General features: G+C 38.1%; 2 protein-coding genes and 1 long non-coding RNA gene across 10 annotated transcripts in view; 2 read left to right on the forward strand and 1 right to left on the reverse strand.

Annotated features, from left to right (window-relative positions):
* Positions 1–856: 856 nt before the first annotated feature.
* Positions 857–6,514, reverse strand: LOC106962589 (nucleobindin-2-like). Of its 2 annotated transcripts, none has more exons than XM_015057090.1 (13): positions 6,414–6,514; positions 5,913–6,053; positions 5,524–5,631; positions 5,214–5,346; positions 4,961–5,064; positions 3,889–4,074; positions 3,621–3,711; positions 3,417–3,475; positions 3,249–3,341; positions 2,320–2,409; positions 2,040–2,210; positions 1,569–1,629; positions 857–1,482 (listed from the first exon to the last, which is right to left on the reverse strand). In XM_015057090.1, exons 1-13 carry the CDS (start codon positions 6,435–6,437, stop codon positions 1,253–1,255), a joined length of 1,491 nt encoding a protein of 496 aa, XP_014912576.1. In that variant the 5' UTR covers positions 6,438–6,514; the 3' UTR covers positions 857–1,252. The 2 variants fall into 2 exon arrangements, with proteins under 2 accessions (XP_014912576.1, XP_014912577.1); XM_015057091.1 differs by having other exon boundaries at positions 857–1,476; positions 6,414–6,513.
* A 1,245-nt stretch (positions 6,515–7,759) lies between these two features.
* LOC106962590 (uncharacterized) lies at positions 7,760–9,949 on the forward strand. Its single transcript, XR_001428004.1, has 2 exons — positions 7,760–7,951; positions 9,243–9,949. It is a non-coding gene; the product is annotated as an uncharacterized LOC106962590 (long non-coding RNA).
* A 2,877-nt stretch (positions 9,950–12,826) lies between these two features.
* Positions 12,827–19,393, forward strand: part of LOC106962587 (pleckstrin homology domain-containing family A member 7-like) — an 86,139-nt gene continuing 79,572 nt past the window's right edge. For 4 of the 7 annotated variants that reach the window (XM_015057079.1, XM_015057080.1, XM_015057081.1 and 1 more), the window contains exons 1-3: positions 12,827–12,986; positions 13,122–13,198; positions 13,327–13,384. In XM_015057079.1, the coding sequence (XP_014912565.1) occupies positions 12,904–12,986; positions 13,122–13,198; positions 13,327–13,384 (218 nt within the window). In that variant the 5' untranslated portion in view covers positions 12,827–12,903. The remainder of the gene's footprint in view (positions 12,987–13,121; positions 13,199–13,326; positions 13,385–19,393) is intronic. The other 3 variants (XM_015057083.1, XM_015057084.1, XM_015057086.1) reach the window with 1 other exon arrangement.

Below are 19,393 nucleotides of genomic sequence, written 5' to 3' on the forward strand. Positions count from 1 at the left end.
TTGAAATGAACACATAATTACGGTAAACAACCTGTACACCTAAACTTCTTAAAATCTTTCTTAAATTAACAATTGTTCAATTTTACAAACATGGTACGTACACATGTAAGTATAACCAGCTGTATTCAAAATAGTCACTGTTCTTATTCTATGCGACTAATAAATTTCTAATACAAAATCCTTCCAGGAGCATGCAGTAACTGTTTCCCTCCATGATGCTCGAGGGCACTTTGGCCTGGAAAGTCTTCCATGCTTTCAACACACCTGAACTGAGTTAGTGGATAATTGAAAGGCCTCTGGTGAGAGCTCCTCTAGGTCGTCGAATGAGGTGGCCTGATCGAAGCAGCGTCGCAGGTAGTGCACCAGATCAAGTAGTAAAATCATACTTAGCAATAAATCAAATGGAGATTTTGCAAGATTTTAAAGTTGTAATGAAATCTCGCCCCTTTTTTTTAAAAAAAAAAATTCTCTCACTCTTAAATTTAATTTCTAGCACACTTAACTGAACAAAAAAATTACAAAAAAAAAAAAAAAATCAGGCAGCAGCTGCAGGGTGACTTGAAGATGACTGGCATTATGTGGCATTGCTTAGGGCAGTAGATTTTAGGTAAACTTTTAACGACAACCTTCCCTTCACAGCAATATAGATTTTTTTTTAGATGGATCCGTCACAAGTCAGATCGATGCATCAAAATGTACTTTTGAAATGAGTATGTTCAGATTCCAGCACTTTCTCTTGTTTTTCTTGAATTTTCCTGGTCCCACTTACCTGTAGAAAATCTTAAAAATGTTTCTTTTATCTAAAGAAGTTGGGAGGGTAGCCTATGCAAGAACAACAGAGAGAAGCTAAGAAGAATTTTTACATCTTAAAGCTCTTTAAAACCGTTACTGCACAAATCCAAGAAACTCTGCATGCCAAAGCCACAGAAGAGACTTAAACACTGTTCTATGTGGATGGTAAATATTCTTCTTATTTCTTTGCACTTCTCTAAAATAATTATCAATACAGGTTAGTGGTGGGTCATTTTCAGTTCTGTTCATATGATCTGAAGATTGCTGCTATAAAACGTGTATCGGGGATAACGGGTCTGATATGTGCCAATCTTCATATAGTATTTAAAAACCTAAAATGCTGGTTGTACCTGTTAAAGTGGTCTTAGGATTGAGGGACATCGCTCCTCTCTAAGTACGAGTTAAGTACAGCGAAAGTCCGGTGTTGATTTTTTGTTTTTTTTGTTTTGTTTTGACGCCGTTATGCCAGGTTATGCTGGCCTTGTGCAACATTCTGCTGGTTTGGCAGTCCGTCGTGATGAGCCTGGGGTTGTCCTTGCTGAGGTAAGTCTTGATTGTGTTGCTCAAGGTGCTCTTGTGGCGTATCCTGATGGTGCTGGGGTATCTCTTGATGTCCTGGCGGGTGGGCTTCTTGATCAGGATGCAGCTGGTTGTCAGCTGCGTGGACCTCAGGGTCGGCGTTTCCTTCGACTGCGACGTAAAAAACAGTTTTATATTCGCTGCCGAGGCAGGACATTTCAACAACAACAACAACAAAATGTGCAGTCAACACTTACCGTGAACCTCTGGAGGAAGCTCGACTTTCTCTGACTTCAGTCGTTCCATATGTTCAACAGCCTGGAAAGAGTTTTGATTAGACTTTCTAATATCGGTAACAGTAATGTTAAAAACATTTGAAGATATGATGATAAAAATTGGCGTAGGGAAGATTATTTACATTGTTCAAACTTTTCCCGTAATGATTGTACTCCAGAAATATGAGATTTTGAATGCTCTTCTGAACAAAACATAGCTAATCATATCTTTAACATAACTTGAGGGAGGTTTTTACTTTTTCATTAGATTCAAAAATGATTTTGTTTGTAACCTTAGAGTATGTTAGCAAGCAAGTAAAAGGCTAAAACTGGTAGCAATTGCCAACTATGACAAATCCCACCATCCTCCTTGCAACTAAATTTTTTTTCAACAACATGAAACATGGATCCCAGGTGTAGGTGATTCTTTCAGACTCTGTTTCCACTCCTTACCTGCTGGAGTTCAACTTTCTGTGCATTCAGCTGCTCCTGCTGTCGCTCCAGCTCCTCTCTCTGTTTTTGAAGATCAACGGTCCTCTGATTGAGGTCCTGTTCTTGCTGAGCCAGATGCTCCTCGAACTCTCTCATCTCCTCATCTGTGTAGGCCTGATTCTGCTCCAGAGTCTGACCAAGAATACAGTAGGAAATCATTTCAACAGGTATGCATGTATGTTTATGCTAATCGTTTTAGCATAAACGCTTAATATTGCTACAGTCTCGTGCCGTTTCTCACCTCCCAGCTATCTGGTTCCAGGAATTCCTTTTTCTTTGTAGCAACCAGAAACTCATCTAAAGACACCAACCTGTCTTTGTTGGAATCCACCTAGACCAGAAAGCTTAGAGTGAGCATTTCAGATCAGACTCGTCTCAAACGACAAGCTCATGGCATTGGGCTGAACGTCAACACGCAGACATCAAAAAAGAGGTACTCATCATGCCCATTAATATAAGCAACCCAAACTTTATCACAGGGCTCCATAATGTTATGCTGCCACTTTATTATGTACAGCCATTCAATTGGTTGTTGCCACAAACAGTGAATCAGCCAATCACAGGGCAGCAACTCAGAGAAAAGAGACGTGATTGGTGTAAAAGGAGACGGGATACAACAGCAGAGGATCACACCAGGTGCCTCTTCCAACACCACCAGAAACGACACCATGCCTCGCAAAGACTTGCTAAAACATTAGATAATAGCTTAAAGAAATGTTGAGTCTGGTGAGTCAGCTTCAGCCTAACTTTTATATAGTAGACAGGTTTCTGTCCTAGCGCTGTCTAATGGACGTAGGGCATTGTTACTTAGCAAACTTTGGTAAGTGACAAAGTTTGCTAAGTAACAAATGATATGTGGTTTGTACCAACCGCATATCATGAAACATGAAAGCTGACCACATCCCTTTGTGACCCCAGTGTACACTCATGTGCTGATGTTTTTTTCTCAGCAGGATGATGCACCATGTCATCATGTAAAACTTTTTAATTTTAAATGACAATTATTTTTACTTTTTTTTGTTTTTTTAATAGCTTGCAGAATCTATGCCACAAAGAATTGAAGCCGTTTGGAAAGAGAGAGGGTCCAACCCAGTATGAGTATAGAAAAAAAAGAAAAAAAAAACTTTTAAAATAAATTTTGAATGATGAAGGTTGTAACCCTCAGTTTACCTCGTTCATAACATGCTCTCTCATCCGCAGCCTCTCCTCTTCCATCTCCACCATATCATCCTCTTCATTGGTGGGGTCATAGATTTTTTCCAGCTGAAATGATACAGCAAGACAGATTGTATTAAATCAGTTGCTGAAATGGAGCATTTTTAGATGCTGTGGCTTTACCTCCTTGGTGAACAATGCTTCAAGCTCTTGTTCATCGAAGAAACCATCTCCATTAGTATCTGCATTTAAAGGGAATAAAACGAATGAAAGAAATGTATGCAAATTCTTATATTTGATTAAAAAAAAAAAAGAAAAAAAAGAAATGGCATTAAATGAAAGGCTGATAATCTTATTTTACGAAGCGACTGCTGGTGAAAGGTTTACCATGCAGGTTGAAAAAGGTCTTTGGATCAAAGTCCTCTGGGTCTAATCCATCAGCTTCCTCCCAAACCTCTTTTAGTTGATTTTGGCTGCCCTACGTCATGACATTAATACATTTCTCAGTTTATTTAAAACCATGTTGCAGACAGAAAAATAACGAATCAACTGTGATGTGAACACCACATTTTAATTGTAAAGCTTAAATCTTAAAACTAGAATATTGCAACGTGCTACCAGCTTTTTATATCCTTCTCCGCTCAATGCCACTCACTGGGTGGTTGACTTTAGGGTGATCCGCATGCTTCTTCTTCATCTCCTCGTAGTGCTCCTCCTCTTTCTTTCTCTGCTCCTCATCCAGAGTTTTCAGGTGCTCCCGCCTGTCGTGCTCCTTCATCATCTCATACCTCTTGAACTCCTCGTGCCTCTCTTTGTCGAAGTTTTCCAGATCATTCGTTGCCTGTAAGCAGGTGAAAACATTTAAAGAGGTTAAAAATGTAACTTTTTAAATGGAGCACAGGCTCCCTGAGCAGTTAATGACAGTGATATATAATGTGTGGTTTAGCAGTCTAGTCTACAAAGATTACTTGTATTCCTATTTTGCATTTCTTGTTGAGATTTCCTGAACAATTTATTATATTTCAGCCATGCCATCATTGTATGCATGTTGACTTCTGAAAATAAACCTTGAAAATGAGATATATCTGATTGCAAAACAAAATGTATCATTAAAAGCAGAATGCTTTTGTGCAACAACTTACTCTGAAGATATCTACTCTCAGGCGGATCTTTAGATAAGGTAAGGGTGAGTTATGTGACACAGGCAGTAATGCAAATTGAAACAAGCAGTAGGCATGCACAGATAAGCGAGTTGTTTTTCACAGTTTCAGTAATTTGACTCAAGGGTGACAACGAAAGTGTGTGTGAGGCTGTTCAATTCTGACTCTGAAGAAGATGATTTTAGTGGTTTTAGTGCACAAAAGGAAGATGAAGATGGCAATATATGACTTTTTCTGGTAGGCTATTGTATTTGTTCAATGTTTTTAAGAAGCCGTATTACAGGCACTGTTTGGAAAAATCATTTACTTTATGTATTTGTGTACGTTACCTTTACGCATTTCATTCAAAGGTTAAAAAAAATAAATAAAAATCTTTCCATGTAAACATCTCATGTTACCAACTGGACACCTGCTGCAGCTGACAACGCTGGAAGTTCATAATGTTAGTGGATGTATAATTTAGTCATTTTATTTTGCTTTCCAGGTCAACTCTATAATTTGGAAATTATGTTACTGTATGATTTATGTTCTATATACGTGACAAAATATTATAGAGGCAGATTTTACCGATTTAATGAGCCGATCCAGATCCTCAACTTCAAAGGTGTGTGGGTTCATGTGGTTCAGGTGCTCAAACTGCTTTAGGAGAGCCTGGTGGTCCACAGCTATGTCTGTTCAAAAGGTTAATGTCTCAATATTTAAAATCAAGACAAAATATAAACACTTTTCCCAACAATAGGAATAAATATTTTAAGGGTGTAGCATTCAATTTAAAAAGTAAAAGCATAAAAGTGATATACAGTTTTGCTGAGCCTCCTACCATTTCCTCCTTCCAGATCATGCTTGGCTTTAATCAGAGTCCGCAGTCGGTTTACTTCCTGCCTTTTCAATTCGTCTAGTTTTGTTCTGACATGATGGCTGACAAAGTCCAGTTCTTGAGCCAGCTTACCTTGCTAAAAAAATCAAGGAAAACAAGGAGGGGCAGATGTTTCTCTGAGGAGGCATGTCTTAACACATTACAGATAATTTTGCTTCTAAATATGAGATTAACAAAGCGGTTAGGTGGTGTTACATAAGATTTTCAAAGCATTATGACAGTGTTACAGCCAAGCAAGAGATACACAGCCTACCTTAATGTCCTCCATGTCTGTATTGTGCAGCTTTTCTCTGAAATGCTGATCTTTCTCAAGAAAATCAATTACTTCCCTGAGATAGCGGTCATAGTGGAGTCCAGTGTCCTGTAAAATGTAACAAAGTTGTCGGTTAAACCTCTAACCAAACCAATACCGATTATATACACTGCACAGGGGCCATTACTTTTAATATGTGTTATATGACACATAATTTTGTGTCATAAAGTAACAGATTCTTTTTAAAAACTGGGTGAACTAACTACTGTTAACTGTGTTTTGCTTACAAGAAAAGAGGGGTCTGACATGGCTTCAACATAATTACACATTAATTAACGTCTATGTTTTCATGGTGGTGCTTGTTGTGTACGAGTCATGTGAATTTTTACCACACTGGCTGGTGGCTCATCAGGCTTCTTCTCTGTCTCTTTTACTTTTGTCTTGTCGATGCCGATGGGAACAGCCTGCAGGTACTGAAGCTGCACCAGCAGCAGAACCCAGCCGGTGAGAAGAGCCCGGCTCCAGCACATCTGGGCATAAACATAAACACACACATTAAAACACTAGCCTGAATTAATTCACAGATTTAATCTTTGCACTACATAATTCAAATTAAAATCCGCCTGTTCCCGTGTATACATTTGAGTAAATATGTTTCGAAGCTTGCCTTTACATTGGTGGCTAATTATAAACTAAAGGAAGCTGTTGATGGTAGCTTTAGCTACCCCTGTCAAATTTGGCATAAAAAAAAAAACAAATCAGGAACTAGTTTAACGTTGCCTTGATGGTCCGAGCCTCACAGTTTACAGTAATAAACGTGTCAAAGAGGTTTCAGAGTAATGTTATCGGATTAACTAACAAGGACCACTGTCATGTCATTAAATACTCACTTTAATGTGAACCCTGTCCCCCATCTGCTCTGCTGCCCTGTCGTTACTCCCTCTCAGCTGGACCTGCCTCCGCAGCTAACTGGCTAGGCAGCATGGTAGGTTGTGCGGCAGATAGCGTTACCTGATTGGCTACTTTTGTGAAAATGAACAGCAGGTTGCGTTGCATGGAATAGTACGTGGCGACATGACGGCAGAACAGGTGGGCGTTCCGTCTTCTTTATCAAGTGGGGGGCGGGAGGGATTCAGGAAGCAAAATTAACTTTTTATGTGTTACTATTGTTTGGCATAAAATGATGGTGCTTCTAATTCCAGTAATTATGTTCAGTAACGTTTTATACTTAGTTTAAACACGTATTTTTCCACTTCAGTCACTCATAGTTTTGCCATTTCCAAGATGACTGGCAAATTGTTTTTGCTGGTTTGAGTGCAAGTCCTTGAGTTGGTTGAGTCACTGAACTGGTGCATTTCATAAAATAGATTGCATCATGAGGAAAGAACATTATGTAGAAACATTGAAGCAACATAGATATCAGCCAGGAAATTAAAGCTTGTGGTCAAATGGACAACTACCTCCATACGGCCAAAGTAGTTCTGAGTGGGTCAAGGACAACAAACTAAATATTTTGGAGTGGTCATCTCAAAGTCTTGATCCCAGTCCTCTTGGGAATTTGTTGATAGCTCTGAACAAGCATGTGCAAGAGAGACAGCCCACAAACCTGACTCAGTTTCACCAGTTCTGTCAGAAGGAATGGGCCAGAATTCCAGCAAATTACTGTGAGAATCTTATAGAAGGAAACCTAAAATTTTTGTCCCAAGTCAGATAGTTCAAATGTAGTGCTGCCAAATCCTGAGGAAAGGTATGTTTTCGTACCTTTTGATTTCGAAGGTATGAATACACAAATCTCTGACAGATTCTCCCTTTCATTATTGTGGCACTTAATAATTAGAAATAATTTTGCTAATTTTAACCATCTTAAAACAGGAGGTATTTGTTTTTCTGACAGTGAGAAAAAACAAAACAAAAAAAAAACATAAGATATCTATAAATTATGATGCGTATGTTTTTTTTTTTAATGATCAGCACAATTTTCAAATTTCACACTATCATCCTGATTAAATTATTTTAGTAAAATCTTTGATAGTAGCGTTTTAACTGACAGGATTTTTATAGAACATAACAGTGAAAATGGCTTTAAATTATTATTATTATTATTATTATTATTATTATTGTTGTTGTTGTTGTTTTCTAATCAGGTTTTAGTGTTTCCATGAAATTTACAAGGTGTGAGTGTTGAAAACGGCATTATTTGCTTTGCTTATTCCAAAAATAACTTCTGTGTGCAGAATCCCACAAAACTGCATTGCGGTCCAAGCTTTCACTCAGCTTAAGAATCAGCTCACTGTGATTAATGGGTCCAAGTCCACCTCTGTAGTTCTGCTCAACGGCCTCTTGGGGAAACCTGACACGAGACCTTGTGGCTCTGCTTACAGATGAGCAGACTTCTCACAGCTGAATTATCATCCGCTGGCCAATGAAAGTAATGATCTGAAGTTATTATGATTGTTTTTTTACACTGACTTGAATTTGTATTGGGTAAAGTTTGTAATCATGTTTTGTTATTTTAAGAAATCCTGTCTTTAATTGTCTGTAACAGATTTTCCTACAGTTGATCACATCCCAAGTTAATATCTAATGAAAAATATATACACTGCTCAAAAAAATAAAGGGAACACTCAAATAACACATCCTAGATCTGAATGAATGAAATTTTCTCATTGAATACTTTGTTCTGTACAAAGTTGAATGTGCTGACAACAAAATCACACAAAAATCATCAATGGAAATCAAATTTATTAACCAATGGAGGCCTGGATTTGGAGCCACACACAAAATTAAAGTGAAATGTTCCCTTTATTTTTTTGAGCAGTATATATATTTAAAAAATTAGCAAGGCTTAGCATGTAAGTATGCTGTCTCTCCAGAAGAGGGCGGAATTGTGCTTAATTTATCCTACGCTACAATTCTTATGCTTCAAACTGTTCTGAAGATATAGCATAAAAGTGATATCTGATCTTTACTATGCTAGAAATAGGAATAACATTTATTTTCTTCAAAACAAAATTGTTTATTTTTCTGTTACTTTGTTTTAATTGAGAGTCTTACTACAACTATTTAAATCCTTGTTTTGTTGATTTTGTGGCAAATAAAAAATACGGTCCCCTACAGTATCTAGCAGCATATGATTGGCACAGCTCAGATAAAGATTGGCACTTAGTTTTATAGATATTATCTTTCTACTAAAACTGTGACTGCTGACGTGAAAAAAAAAAAAAATCCAAATTTACTATTTATGAGCCTTGGCGGGCACAGCAAGGTAATAAATCTAGTTTCTCTCTGGATGAGTGAGCTTATGACTAAATGTTACATTCCTGCCCTGTAGATGTCAGTGTAATAGTTCAGTGAGCTGCGAGGTAATTAATCAATGTCTTAAGATCATAACCAAATTGGAAATGAGAGAAAGCTCTATAGAGAGTATGACGCTGATCAGCACTTCTTCTTTTTTTCATCAGCTATATGTTGATTAAATGTGCTGCAGACCAAAAACAAAGGAAGATTACTGTGTTGGTAATTTACAGTGTAAGAAATGCTCTCATTTGGAGAGCATTTCTTACACTGTTGGCATTAAGGGACACTTTAAACGTGAGCTTCTCAGAGAAAGACGGTAATGATTTTCGATGAGAGGTTGTGCCAGATAAATTAGAGACCAAACAAGCTGCAGATCATTGCAAAGTGAGATTAAAGAAATCTTTGTTTCGTTTTCTGCTCAGCACCTCCACTAAGCCGTGATTCAGCAGGAAGAGACTCTCTGAGGAGAAGACGATAACATTGAGTCACCTTGCTGCATTGTGAACCTCTGGCAGCCCAGAGGCAGGATTCAGCAGCAGAGAATCCACTGCAGATCTGCACTGGACTGCACAGCAACTGCATGTGTGTGTGTGTGTGTGTGTGTGTGTGTGTGTATGTATTTTCTGTGAGTAGATTAGTATGTACAAATGAAGGTCTGTATGGTGAAACGATGATAAATCATAACAAGGTCAAATAACAGCAACTGAGTACAGCAACGACATGATTACGCTGCAGTATACAATGCAACAGTCCTGCTGCTACCCTTCATGTCGCAGACGACTTGAGGGATGGGCGACTATTTTTGCAAATGCAAAAATGTAATGCTGATTAGTTCAGCTTCAGACTAATTAAAAAAGTTTTTAGTTTATGCAAATCTTTTCTGTTCTTAAGTTGACCCACTGTAACAATGCAGAGCACTGCATGCAGAGCACTAAGATGCAGTAAATTTTCTCATGCAATCTGCTGCACTTATGCGGTGCTGCTTTGACGTTGTGTCATATTAGGAACACAATGTATAATTTATATATGACTGAGAAGTAGATTACATGTGTATCCTGTCTATGGCATGGTCTGGGATTATAGCTGGTAAATAAATTGAAATGAACAATATATCAGAATTACAATATCATAAAAAATTGATATACGTATTCTGTCGATTAACAGCATAATGTGATATTTTCTGGGGGACGTGGGGAGTTTCAGGTTCATTCAATTATAGTTTTCAGCTAATGGTAAGTCCAAATTGAATTAATCTAAAAACATAGAATATTATAATAGACCAATGAAAAAAAGTATGTTTTATGATTAAACAGAAATCTTGTGTTATGACCCAATTATAGGGAGGACTCTGACTTTTCAGCCACAAAATATATTTGCTAAAGAAGCTGGCTATTCACAAAGTGATCAAAGTGATGCATCTAAGCACCTTGATGAAAAGTTGAGTGGGGGCTGGGGGGAAGTAAGGTTAAAAAAAAATGTCAGAGCCACAAACTGATCACCTCCATGCCACGCTGCATTATTGCATGTAAAAGGAGAACAGACCAAGTATTGAGTGCATCAGTAAAGCTTCCCCTTTCCCCCCACTCAGCTCCTCCAGACTAGTGGCGGCAGCCATTAGCAAACACCCGGTGGAACTGCATGTCTGCTGAACTTACCATACCAACTACTTCTCAGTCCAGCATTCCTAAAACTGCGATTGTAAACGGCATAATAGAGAAGTATAGTTGTGATGACATGCTGAAATAGGATTGTTGAAAAGGGTAGCAGCTTCTTAAAGTGACAGAAGCCAATTTCAAGTCATCAGATACAGCTATGCTACAAAGCCAAATGTTTTTATTATTTTTTACACAGTATTTTCATAGCAAATGATAGTAACATGTTACTGTCATTTGCTATGAAAATACTGTACAGTTACTAGGATTTGCTATAAAATAGCACTATGTGCCTGGAAAATACATAACACCTCCCAACCTCTCTAGTGAGCTGGTTTCTCAGGCACACAAAGAAATGTTTAATCTCCCATTATCTTTGAGGAACAGAGCCATAAACCACTCTGTAGCATTTCAGCAAAGCCAACGTAGAAGTGAATCATAAATCAAATATTTATTGTGTTGTTGATCTCTTTTCTGACCCCATTTTCCCATCAAAAGACACTCAAAGTTTAATGGAGTCAACATTCTACAGAAAACTCATGACACCCAGAGATGAGACATTGTTTCAACTCTTTCTATGACTGACAAATCAATGGGATGCAATGAAAAGATATTACCCAGAGGGAACTATTACTTATTAATTTCAAATACATGATTTATTCCCAGTAAAGGAGCTTTTTTTTTATGATGATGTAACACTTTGCCACCTGTCTCTCGAAGCTCAGTAAAATAACTCTTGTGACAACACTATGCCCTGACATTGAACACTGCCTTCCCAGCCCTGAAGTGCAATTTATTGACAGAAGTGCTAAATTGAGCAGGCCTATTTGATGCAGTGTAAGCAGTTTTTTAATGTGTCATGGTCAGACAAGTCCGCTGTCCTTAAGGCATGACCGCAGCAAAGGCAGTTTGAAGCAGGCAAACTACAAGTCCTCCATACAACTGCTGCAAGAACACACACTTGAGAAAATAGTTTCACCAAACGTAGATATGCTTTGGCAGATGATGGACATCAAGGCCATATGCTTCATCTGGATTTGTTGGCTTTCTTGCTAAGGTATTCTGAACGTGCACATACAATATTTAGGTGGTATGTTACACTGGGTCCATAGTTTCATTTGGATGATTATGGCTTGCAGGTAGTGAAAGCCTAAAAGTAAAATATCTCAGAAAACAATGATATTGTGAAAAAGTTAAATACTGGAAATTTATGAGTCCTTAGCAGCCACTTAACTCGCCTAAGTTCCTGAGCCTGTAAATGGCCTCTCGGTCTGGGTTAGTAGCCTGCACAGTCACAGGGAAGACAGCTGACTTGACGGATGTTGAGAACAAGTCAATGACAGTCATTATTGGAGGGGAAGACACAAAAAGCCATTTCCAAAGAAGCTGAATTTTTCAGAGTGCTAATGTTTCTTCTAAAGGTAAATAAAGCATTAATCAGAGAAGCAGGAGGAGGAGAAGCATTTGTCATTGGCAAGACAACTATTAGTTGTGCATATAAATTTGGTCTTGATAGAAAAGTGCCAAGATTATTGAAAGTAATAAAAAGTCCGTTTTGCGGTGTTCTACATGCCACGAGGGGGACACAGCAAACTCGCTTTTGGCTTACATGCAATGTGTGCTGGAAAATAAACAACCTTAACACAGCATCCATGGGATGAAACATGGCAGTGGTAGCACCATAATGTGGAAATGGTTTTATTAAGCAAATAAAGAGAAGATGGAGTAGAGTTGAATGCAATGTGTTAAAAGTACAGCCATACAATAAATCCAACTGAGAATCTTTGGAAAGACTTTAAAAGACATATTCTTTCCATCCAATGTGACTGATTGATTTTGCAAAGAAGAACTGACAAAAAAGAAGTAATTGTTGTGAAGATGTGCAATGGTAGAGACACAAAAACACATCTGTAATTGCAGTAAAAAGTGGTTGAAGCAAGTTTGATTCAGGGGAAATGAATACATTTGGATGATGCACGTTTCAGATTTTTGTTTGCAAAAAAAAAAAAAAGTTTCCTTTTCCTCCCACTTCCCAACTACTCTGTGTTAGGTTTTGTCACATCACAAATAAAATACACTGCTGTTCGTTGTTGTAATGTAACAAAATCCAACAACAGCACAAAGAGTTTCAGTACTTTAGCAGTATGGAACAATCGTTCTCCGGTTGGACTTTTTAAATATTTTTTCTCTGGATGAACTTAATCTTCTTCCAGACCTCTCTCTGCTTTGTGAACGAACAGCTGGGAGGACTTTGGTGGTGGTTCTGTGTGGCTCACTTCTTCTTCTTTTTTTTTTTGGTATTCTTCCCCTTTAAAAAAAAAAAAACCCGCTGCCCTGGAGGTGGTATTATCTGGACTCCATGGAAAAAAAAAGTCTTCGGAGTGGGGAAGGACGGGGAGGGGGGCAGTAGCCGAGCCGGAGAAGAGGGATCATGGCGGCACCTCTCGGACGGGACACTCTACCTGACAACTGGTCGTACGGAGTTTGCAGAGATGGACGGGTCTTCTTTATTAAGTGAGCGGCTCTGGGTCTTTAAGCCTACTTTGCGGGGCATTTTTAACCCTCCCTGTGGAAGTCTGTTTTGGCTCTTTTCTGTTTTTTTTATTTTTTTTTTTATTACCCCTTCAGTAACAGGTGTCTTTCTTGCAGCGATAAAACTCGTGGCACTACTTGGCTTCATCCACGCACCGGCGAGCCTGTTAACTCGGGACACATGATACGATCAGGTAGGCTGCAGATAAATGATCTGATTTGCGGGATCCCCGGCGGGACCCTGTTGCTGCAGCGTGCTTTCTTTCTGTGTGGTGGGTCCGCTCAGTATGCTCTTTTTTTTGTTTGTTTTTTCGTCTTGCAGATTTGCCGAGAGGATGGGAAGAGGGCTTCACGGAAGAAGGAGCCAGTTACTTCATCAAGTGAGTGTGTATTTTTATTTTATTTCTTTTATTTCTGCCGTGCATTTTCCTCTAAATCGCTTGTTTCACGTGGACTGGGGCTTCTGCTGCTATGCAACACGCTTGGTCTGTTGCAGGTTTGTGAACACTAATTTATCTAAGGAGCTGCATGTAACCTACAGGGCATATGACACAAAAAACACAAAGACACATGGATTAACACAGGGATCTCATTTGATAGGTGAAACCAATTATCTCGGTCTGCACTGGGAGAGGAAAGTAGCAAAGCCTTTGCAGGACAGACTGAAAGCTATTAAAATTCTCCTCACATCCTCCATGCAGGACCTCTACTCCCTCTCTCTCTCTCTCTCTCTCTCTCTCCATTAGATAGGTGTGCAATCTATGTGTGTGTGTGGCAGTGAGTGAGAGACTGTAAAGGTTGCAGGAGAGGGGTGTGACCATGTGGTGACAGAGATGTATGGCATGATTGCATTACTGAAGGGAGGGAGGACTGAATTTTCAAAGTCACACACACACAGAACGATGGAGTTTCCTTTTTGTCAGATGTTCACACACTTCCCACTTTAACTTCATTATTCATGTTCAAGCTGCACGGTGAATTGCTGGTTAGTGTTTTCCCGGAGCAGAAAGGTCATAGGTTCAAATCTTGATTAGAAAGCGGCCGTCGTGTACGAAGTTTGCCTGTTTTGTAGTGTGTGTATGTGGTTTTAAGTCACATGTGTCTCTATAATTGACTGACTCTGAAGAGGACAGTTTGTTTTAATGAAGACTAAATAAGTATTGGCAAATGTTTTCTCTAAAATACTGGATTCTGGTTCCAATATTAGAAAAAGGAACAAATACAGAATAATTTTAAACTATTTAGATCCCTCTCACCAGTTCTTTTCACATTACAACCACATATGTTAATATGTTTTATTTGATTTTAAATGATAGACCAATGCAAAATAGCACTTCATTCTGAAGCTCTGAGAAATCATAAATCTTTTTTTTTTTTTTTGTTGATGTTGTTTTGTTTTATCAATAAAAACTTTTACTGGTAAAATTAAGCTTTTGCCAATTATCTCTGTCTGCCCTGGGGGACACAGGTGTTTTCAGCCAATACTTTCTAGCTTTTGTCTTTTATTGTATGTCCCGTCCAGGTTTGCACATCAATTTTCAAGTCTTGCCACATATTCACCTGGAATTTGAATAGGCCATTCGAAAACACTGATTATGCTTTGACCAAAACTACTTCATAGTAGCCCTGGGTGATTGTTTTGGCTTGTCATGTTTTGATAAAAACTATTTTCAAAACTTTGTTTTGGAATTTCTAGTAGTCCTTTCTTCAGGATTGCCTGTCTTTACCTCATTTGATATTGCCAAAATTTCTTACGTCTTTCCTGCACCTCTGTCAGAGGAAAAGAATCATCTTGGCATATTGCTGCCACCATCATGTGTTACTATTGTCAGCATTGCAACCTGTATGATTATTCATCACAGTGATTCATCACCGTAGCTTATTTAATTTTACTGTCCTCTCAGTTTTTCCCAGTTGTTCCAGACAGAGAACCTGTATTTGTGGCTTTACATCAATAGGGTAGATAATATCCAAGGACTGGTTTTGTGACACAGCATGCACCAGTTTGTAAATTTGAGAGAATAATGAAGAAAAATCTGTAGTAATCTAAGACGGCTAAAGATGTTTCAAATCCCTACACTAAAAAAAAAACACATAAAATAGTGTAGAACAATACATTTGTTGCTCCTGCCCCGCATTGTGGGAAGAATAAAGAGCTCTTTGTACTTCTTTATTTGCCTACTTTTTCACAAACTGTATGCTTGTGAAGTTGTGGGATATATGGCATCCCAACACTCACGGCTTTGAACACAACCTTGACTTGCCTATTTAGCTTTTTAGTAACATCATAGTTTGAAAACTTATGGACTGCTCTTTTGTGACTGTGTTTGGATCACAGTCAAATTATTATTTCCATGTCTGCAAATATGTCTTTCTTTCTTGTGAATTTTTCTCTGTTTTTTTCTAATTTCTAATGAAATGTTTTATACAATCCTTCCCTTAAGCATTAGCCACTTAACCAGTCAACTGAGAAAACCGAACTATGATTTTGGAGAGTTTTATGTAGGAATATATAACTTATTTAAAATTTTTTTTAGAATGATAAATAAAAAAAAAATGGTTGCAAACTTTGCCTTTTTTGCACACCACTCCTAGTTTGTTATTCCAGCAGTTTGCTGACCGTAGAGTCCTAGTTAATTTATTGCTGCCCCTTGTTGAAAACATGACTTAGGTTGGCAGAATATATTAAAAACAGTCAACAAAGCAGGAACATCTTAACTGCTTTGGAGCAAGGGAAGCTTCGGGTTGTGCTGTCAGGTCAAGATACTTGGCAAATAGAGTACAGTGAAGATGGTTTGAGCTGAACATCTTTTCAAACCCAGATTTGTATTATTAAGACTTGGAAAGGAGACAACTTAAACTTTGGCCCCGTTTAGGCACTTAAAACGATTGCAAGTTTCATTTGCCAGAAACGAGTAGTAGAAATTCAGCTTTTTGAAATGTTTTTTTTTTTTTTTACTCAGTCTACGAGGATAAGCATCTGTTGTGAATATACTTAAATTTCTATTTGTGACCATGATGCTTTGTTTTGTCTCCTAATTTTATCCCACTGACAAATCATCCTCCATATTTGGAAGTTATTTTTGTAATAAATTGCTCGAAACAAGCAAACTGCACAATATTAGCAGGATGCCCGTCCTGATTTTCTTTCTATTACTTGAGCGGTCCAGGAGGTACACAAAAACAAACTCAAGAGCTCAAGTCCACATGCTGCTGCCGTGACAACAGTCTGGTGTGTTGATGGTGGAGTTTAGTTGAGCGGAGGCACAAAGGAAGCATTGTTCGTGCAGCTTGACGGTGGCAGGACTCACGTTTACTCAGCGGGCTGCGGGTCAGCTCGCTGCCTGCAGGCCATCGCTGCTTGATTAATGCTTAACGGTGTTGTGGTGAATTGCGGGCTTAGGTCATTCCAGAAATATTCCACCGGTGTTTAGCTTGAGGTTGCTTTTGAAACAGTGATATTAGCGAACCGATGCACTTCAAGATGATAAAGGAAAAGAAAAGAAGCATTACATGTGTGGCAGTAGATTGAAATAGTCTGTGTGTTGCTGTCTTCCTTTGGGAGAACCTCAGAGGAACTGACCCATTTGGAAATTCATCTTCCAAAAATCAGAGAGGAAAGAGGCTTTCGCTGCAGGTCTGTCCGTTGAGATCTTTTAGCCTGACTAGCACAGATCAACAGAAACAGGAGGAAGGGAGGGAAAAAAAAAAAGCTGACCATTTAAAAGATACAATGGATGCATTTAATTTACTATATAGGGGGCTATAGAGTCATACTACTTAAAATCTTATATAGGAGAATAGCTGTCAGGAGCAATGTTTGGACCACAGAGGGAAAGCCTTTTAATTAACTTATGAAAAGGAATAAATCACTGTCTAAAATAATTTCCAGGTGGAAGCTGGGTAAGATGGGGTTTCACATCACCCACACTCACCAAGAATAGGAAATGTGCAATTCTATATCTCCCTCAGGGGGGGGGGGAATGACCCCGCTGAGGTACAATGATGTCCTGTTGAGGACTCGGTTCACATTGTTGAACGAGCTCACAATGATGTTGGACAATCCAGGAAAGTGTTTGATATCCACATCAAAACTTACTGTTTCCAAACTACAAAAAAAGAAGAACTATGTAACCCTCTTTTTTTAACTTTGTTTACTCATCACAGACAGAAACCTCAGTCAATATTTCATTGTTGCCCAAGATTTTTAATGACTGTTTATCTTCCTGTTGTCCCACAGCTTATTATGTATTCAGGTTGCGCTTGCGTTTTTGAAATAGCTGACTGTTTTGACCAGGACAGCAGGAGTTAATTAGCCATCAGATGTTTTGGGAGTTTTGAAGCAGAGCTTTTTAAATCCAGTGAAAATAAAGCCAAGTATCCCTACAGGCCAGTTATCCCCAAACTGCCTTAATGAAGCTTTCTTTTTCTGCAAACACATCAAATTTATGCCTCATTGCTATGGTCAAAACAACCCTGGAAAACCTGATGTGGGAAACTATAGCCTGAACATTGTCTTATGCAGTTTAGAATGAAAACTTTTCTGCATTAAATGTTGGAGTATACGTTTTTATTGTATTATTTGGAGAGATGCATTCAACTACGGGGTGAACTGCTCAGTCAAGAAAAATGTGTTTTCTACTGTGTCTGCTGCTTTATGTTGTTCAAATTGTATCGTTGACAGTTGGTTTAAAGTGTATACTTTCATGATGAGCAAAAACATCTGTTGTTTTTATGCTGTCATTCTAGAGAAGGCACTTGTACCATAGATGTTAGATTTCCAGGAATTGCTTAATATCCCAAATATCCTTATGTTCTTTGTAAAAAAAAAAAAAAAAGGCAGTACGAGCATATTTGGCTTTTTTTATAGAACAAAATGCAGAAGAAATCTTCTAGAGGTCACGTGAGTAGTAGTCATTTAAAATGTCAGGATTTGACTTTGAACTTAATCTACAAACCACAGCAATGTGCTTTACTGGAAACTGATAAGTTAAAAATAGCAAAAGTGTATCAAATGTGGATAATGAAAGTGGCATCATGTTTGTGTGAAGGTCTTTGGTTTAGAGGGAAATAGTTTGGAAATATTTGCTGAGTGCAGTATGGGCAGTAATGAAGCATGATGGAAGACGCATCATTGAATACCAATGATGGAAAGCAAACTTGCCTAAAGCAGACAAACAAAGGATCAGGGCAGACAGAGTATTAGGCGAAAGCTGATAATTATAAGGTCATTGTGCCGTGAGACTCGCTCACTTGTTACCTACTATGCTGGTAGTGGTTATGCCTCCTTGTTTATGGTGTTCCTTGTAACAGATGTTTTTTTTTTTTAGATTTTTAGGTCCAAATATTTATCTTGAACACAAAATAATTGCTTCTAGTAGTATTGATGGTGCCTGTCACTTGATGTGTACTGCATGGCACCAAAAGAAAAATTTTGTATGTGAGCTAGACATCAACTTTCTACTTACATTACCATTTGAACCATCTCTTATGAGGATAGTGATTTATCCTGTGATTAGCATACAGTGCTATCATCACCTAAAACATCTTCAACAGCATGTTGAGTATCTCTGTCATATGAACAAACACCAAGTTAATATCCAGTATGGTAGTCGGAGATTATCAGCTTGAAATGCTAACACTTGCACTTGCAAGTTTTCAATAAACGGTTTAGGACTTTTTTTTCTAACATTTCCTTTTTACCTTTGCAAACTGTAATTATACATAATGTATACTCCTAGATGAATATACATTATGTAGTTTGTAGTCAATATGCTAAAATCAGGACACCCATTCTGTACAGCTGCAATCTGCAAAGTGTCCGCATAGGCTGTTCGTGGTTTGGTTTTCAAACTGTTTCCTTCAGGAAACAGTTTCCTGACACACAAAACTTCCACAAGTGCAGTTTTGTGTGTTGAGATAGTTTGATCTCCCTTTTTTTCGAGCATTTTTTTCTTCTTCTTCTTTTTTTTTTTTTTTGCTGATGCTGACAATCAGCAAAACATACAAGATATTGATGGTTCAGTCAGAATATCCTTGCCTTATCTGCAGAAGTAAAGGTGCATTTCATTTCAGTAAGCATAGAAGAGCTGCAAGGCTTTTTTTTTTAACATTTGACAAGTAGCAGACCTCATGAGGCTAGATATCATCCTGAGCTTATGCAATGTGAAACTTCTGAGTAGTTCCAACAGATAAGTTTGTTTTCACATTTTGAACTCTTTTCAAAATCCCCCAGTCTTTACTTTCTCATCGCATGTAGTGTAGTCTGTTATAATACTGTGTATTGTGGAAAAAAGAGTGACAGCCTGTCTGGCTGTAAAAAAAAAAAAAAAAAAAAAAATAAAAATATATATATAAATAAATAAAAATATCTAAAAATTTAAAAAAAT

Source organism: Poecilia latipinna, unplaced genomic scaffold (genome assembly GCF_001443285.1).
Source record: "Poecilia latipinna isolate Pla-1442-1.1 unplaced genomic scaffold, P_latipinna-1.0 Scaffold1436, whole genome shotgun sequence".
Classification (NCBI taxonomy): domain Eukaryota; kingdom Metazoa; phylum Chordata; class Actinopteri; order Cyprinodontiformes; family Poeciliidae; genus Poecilia; species Poecilia latipinna.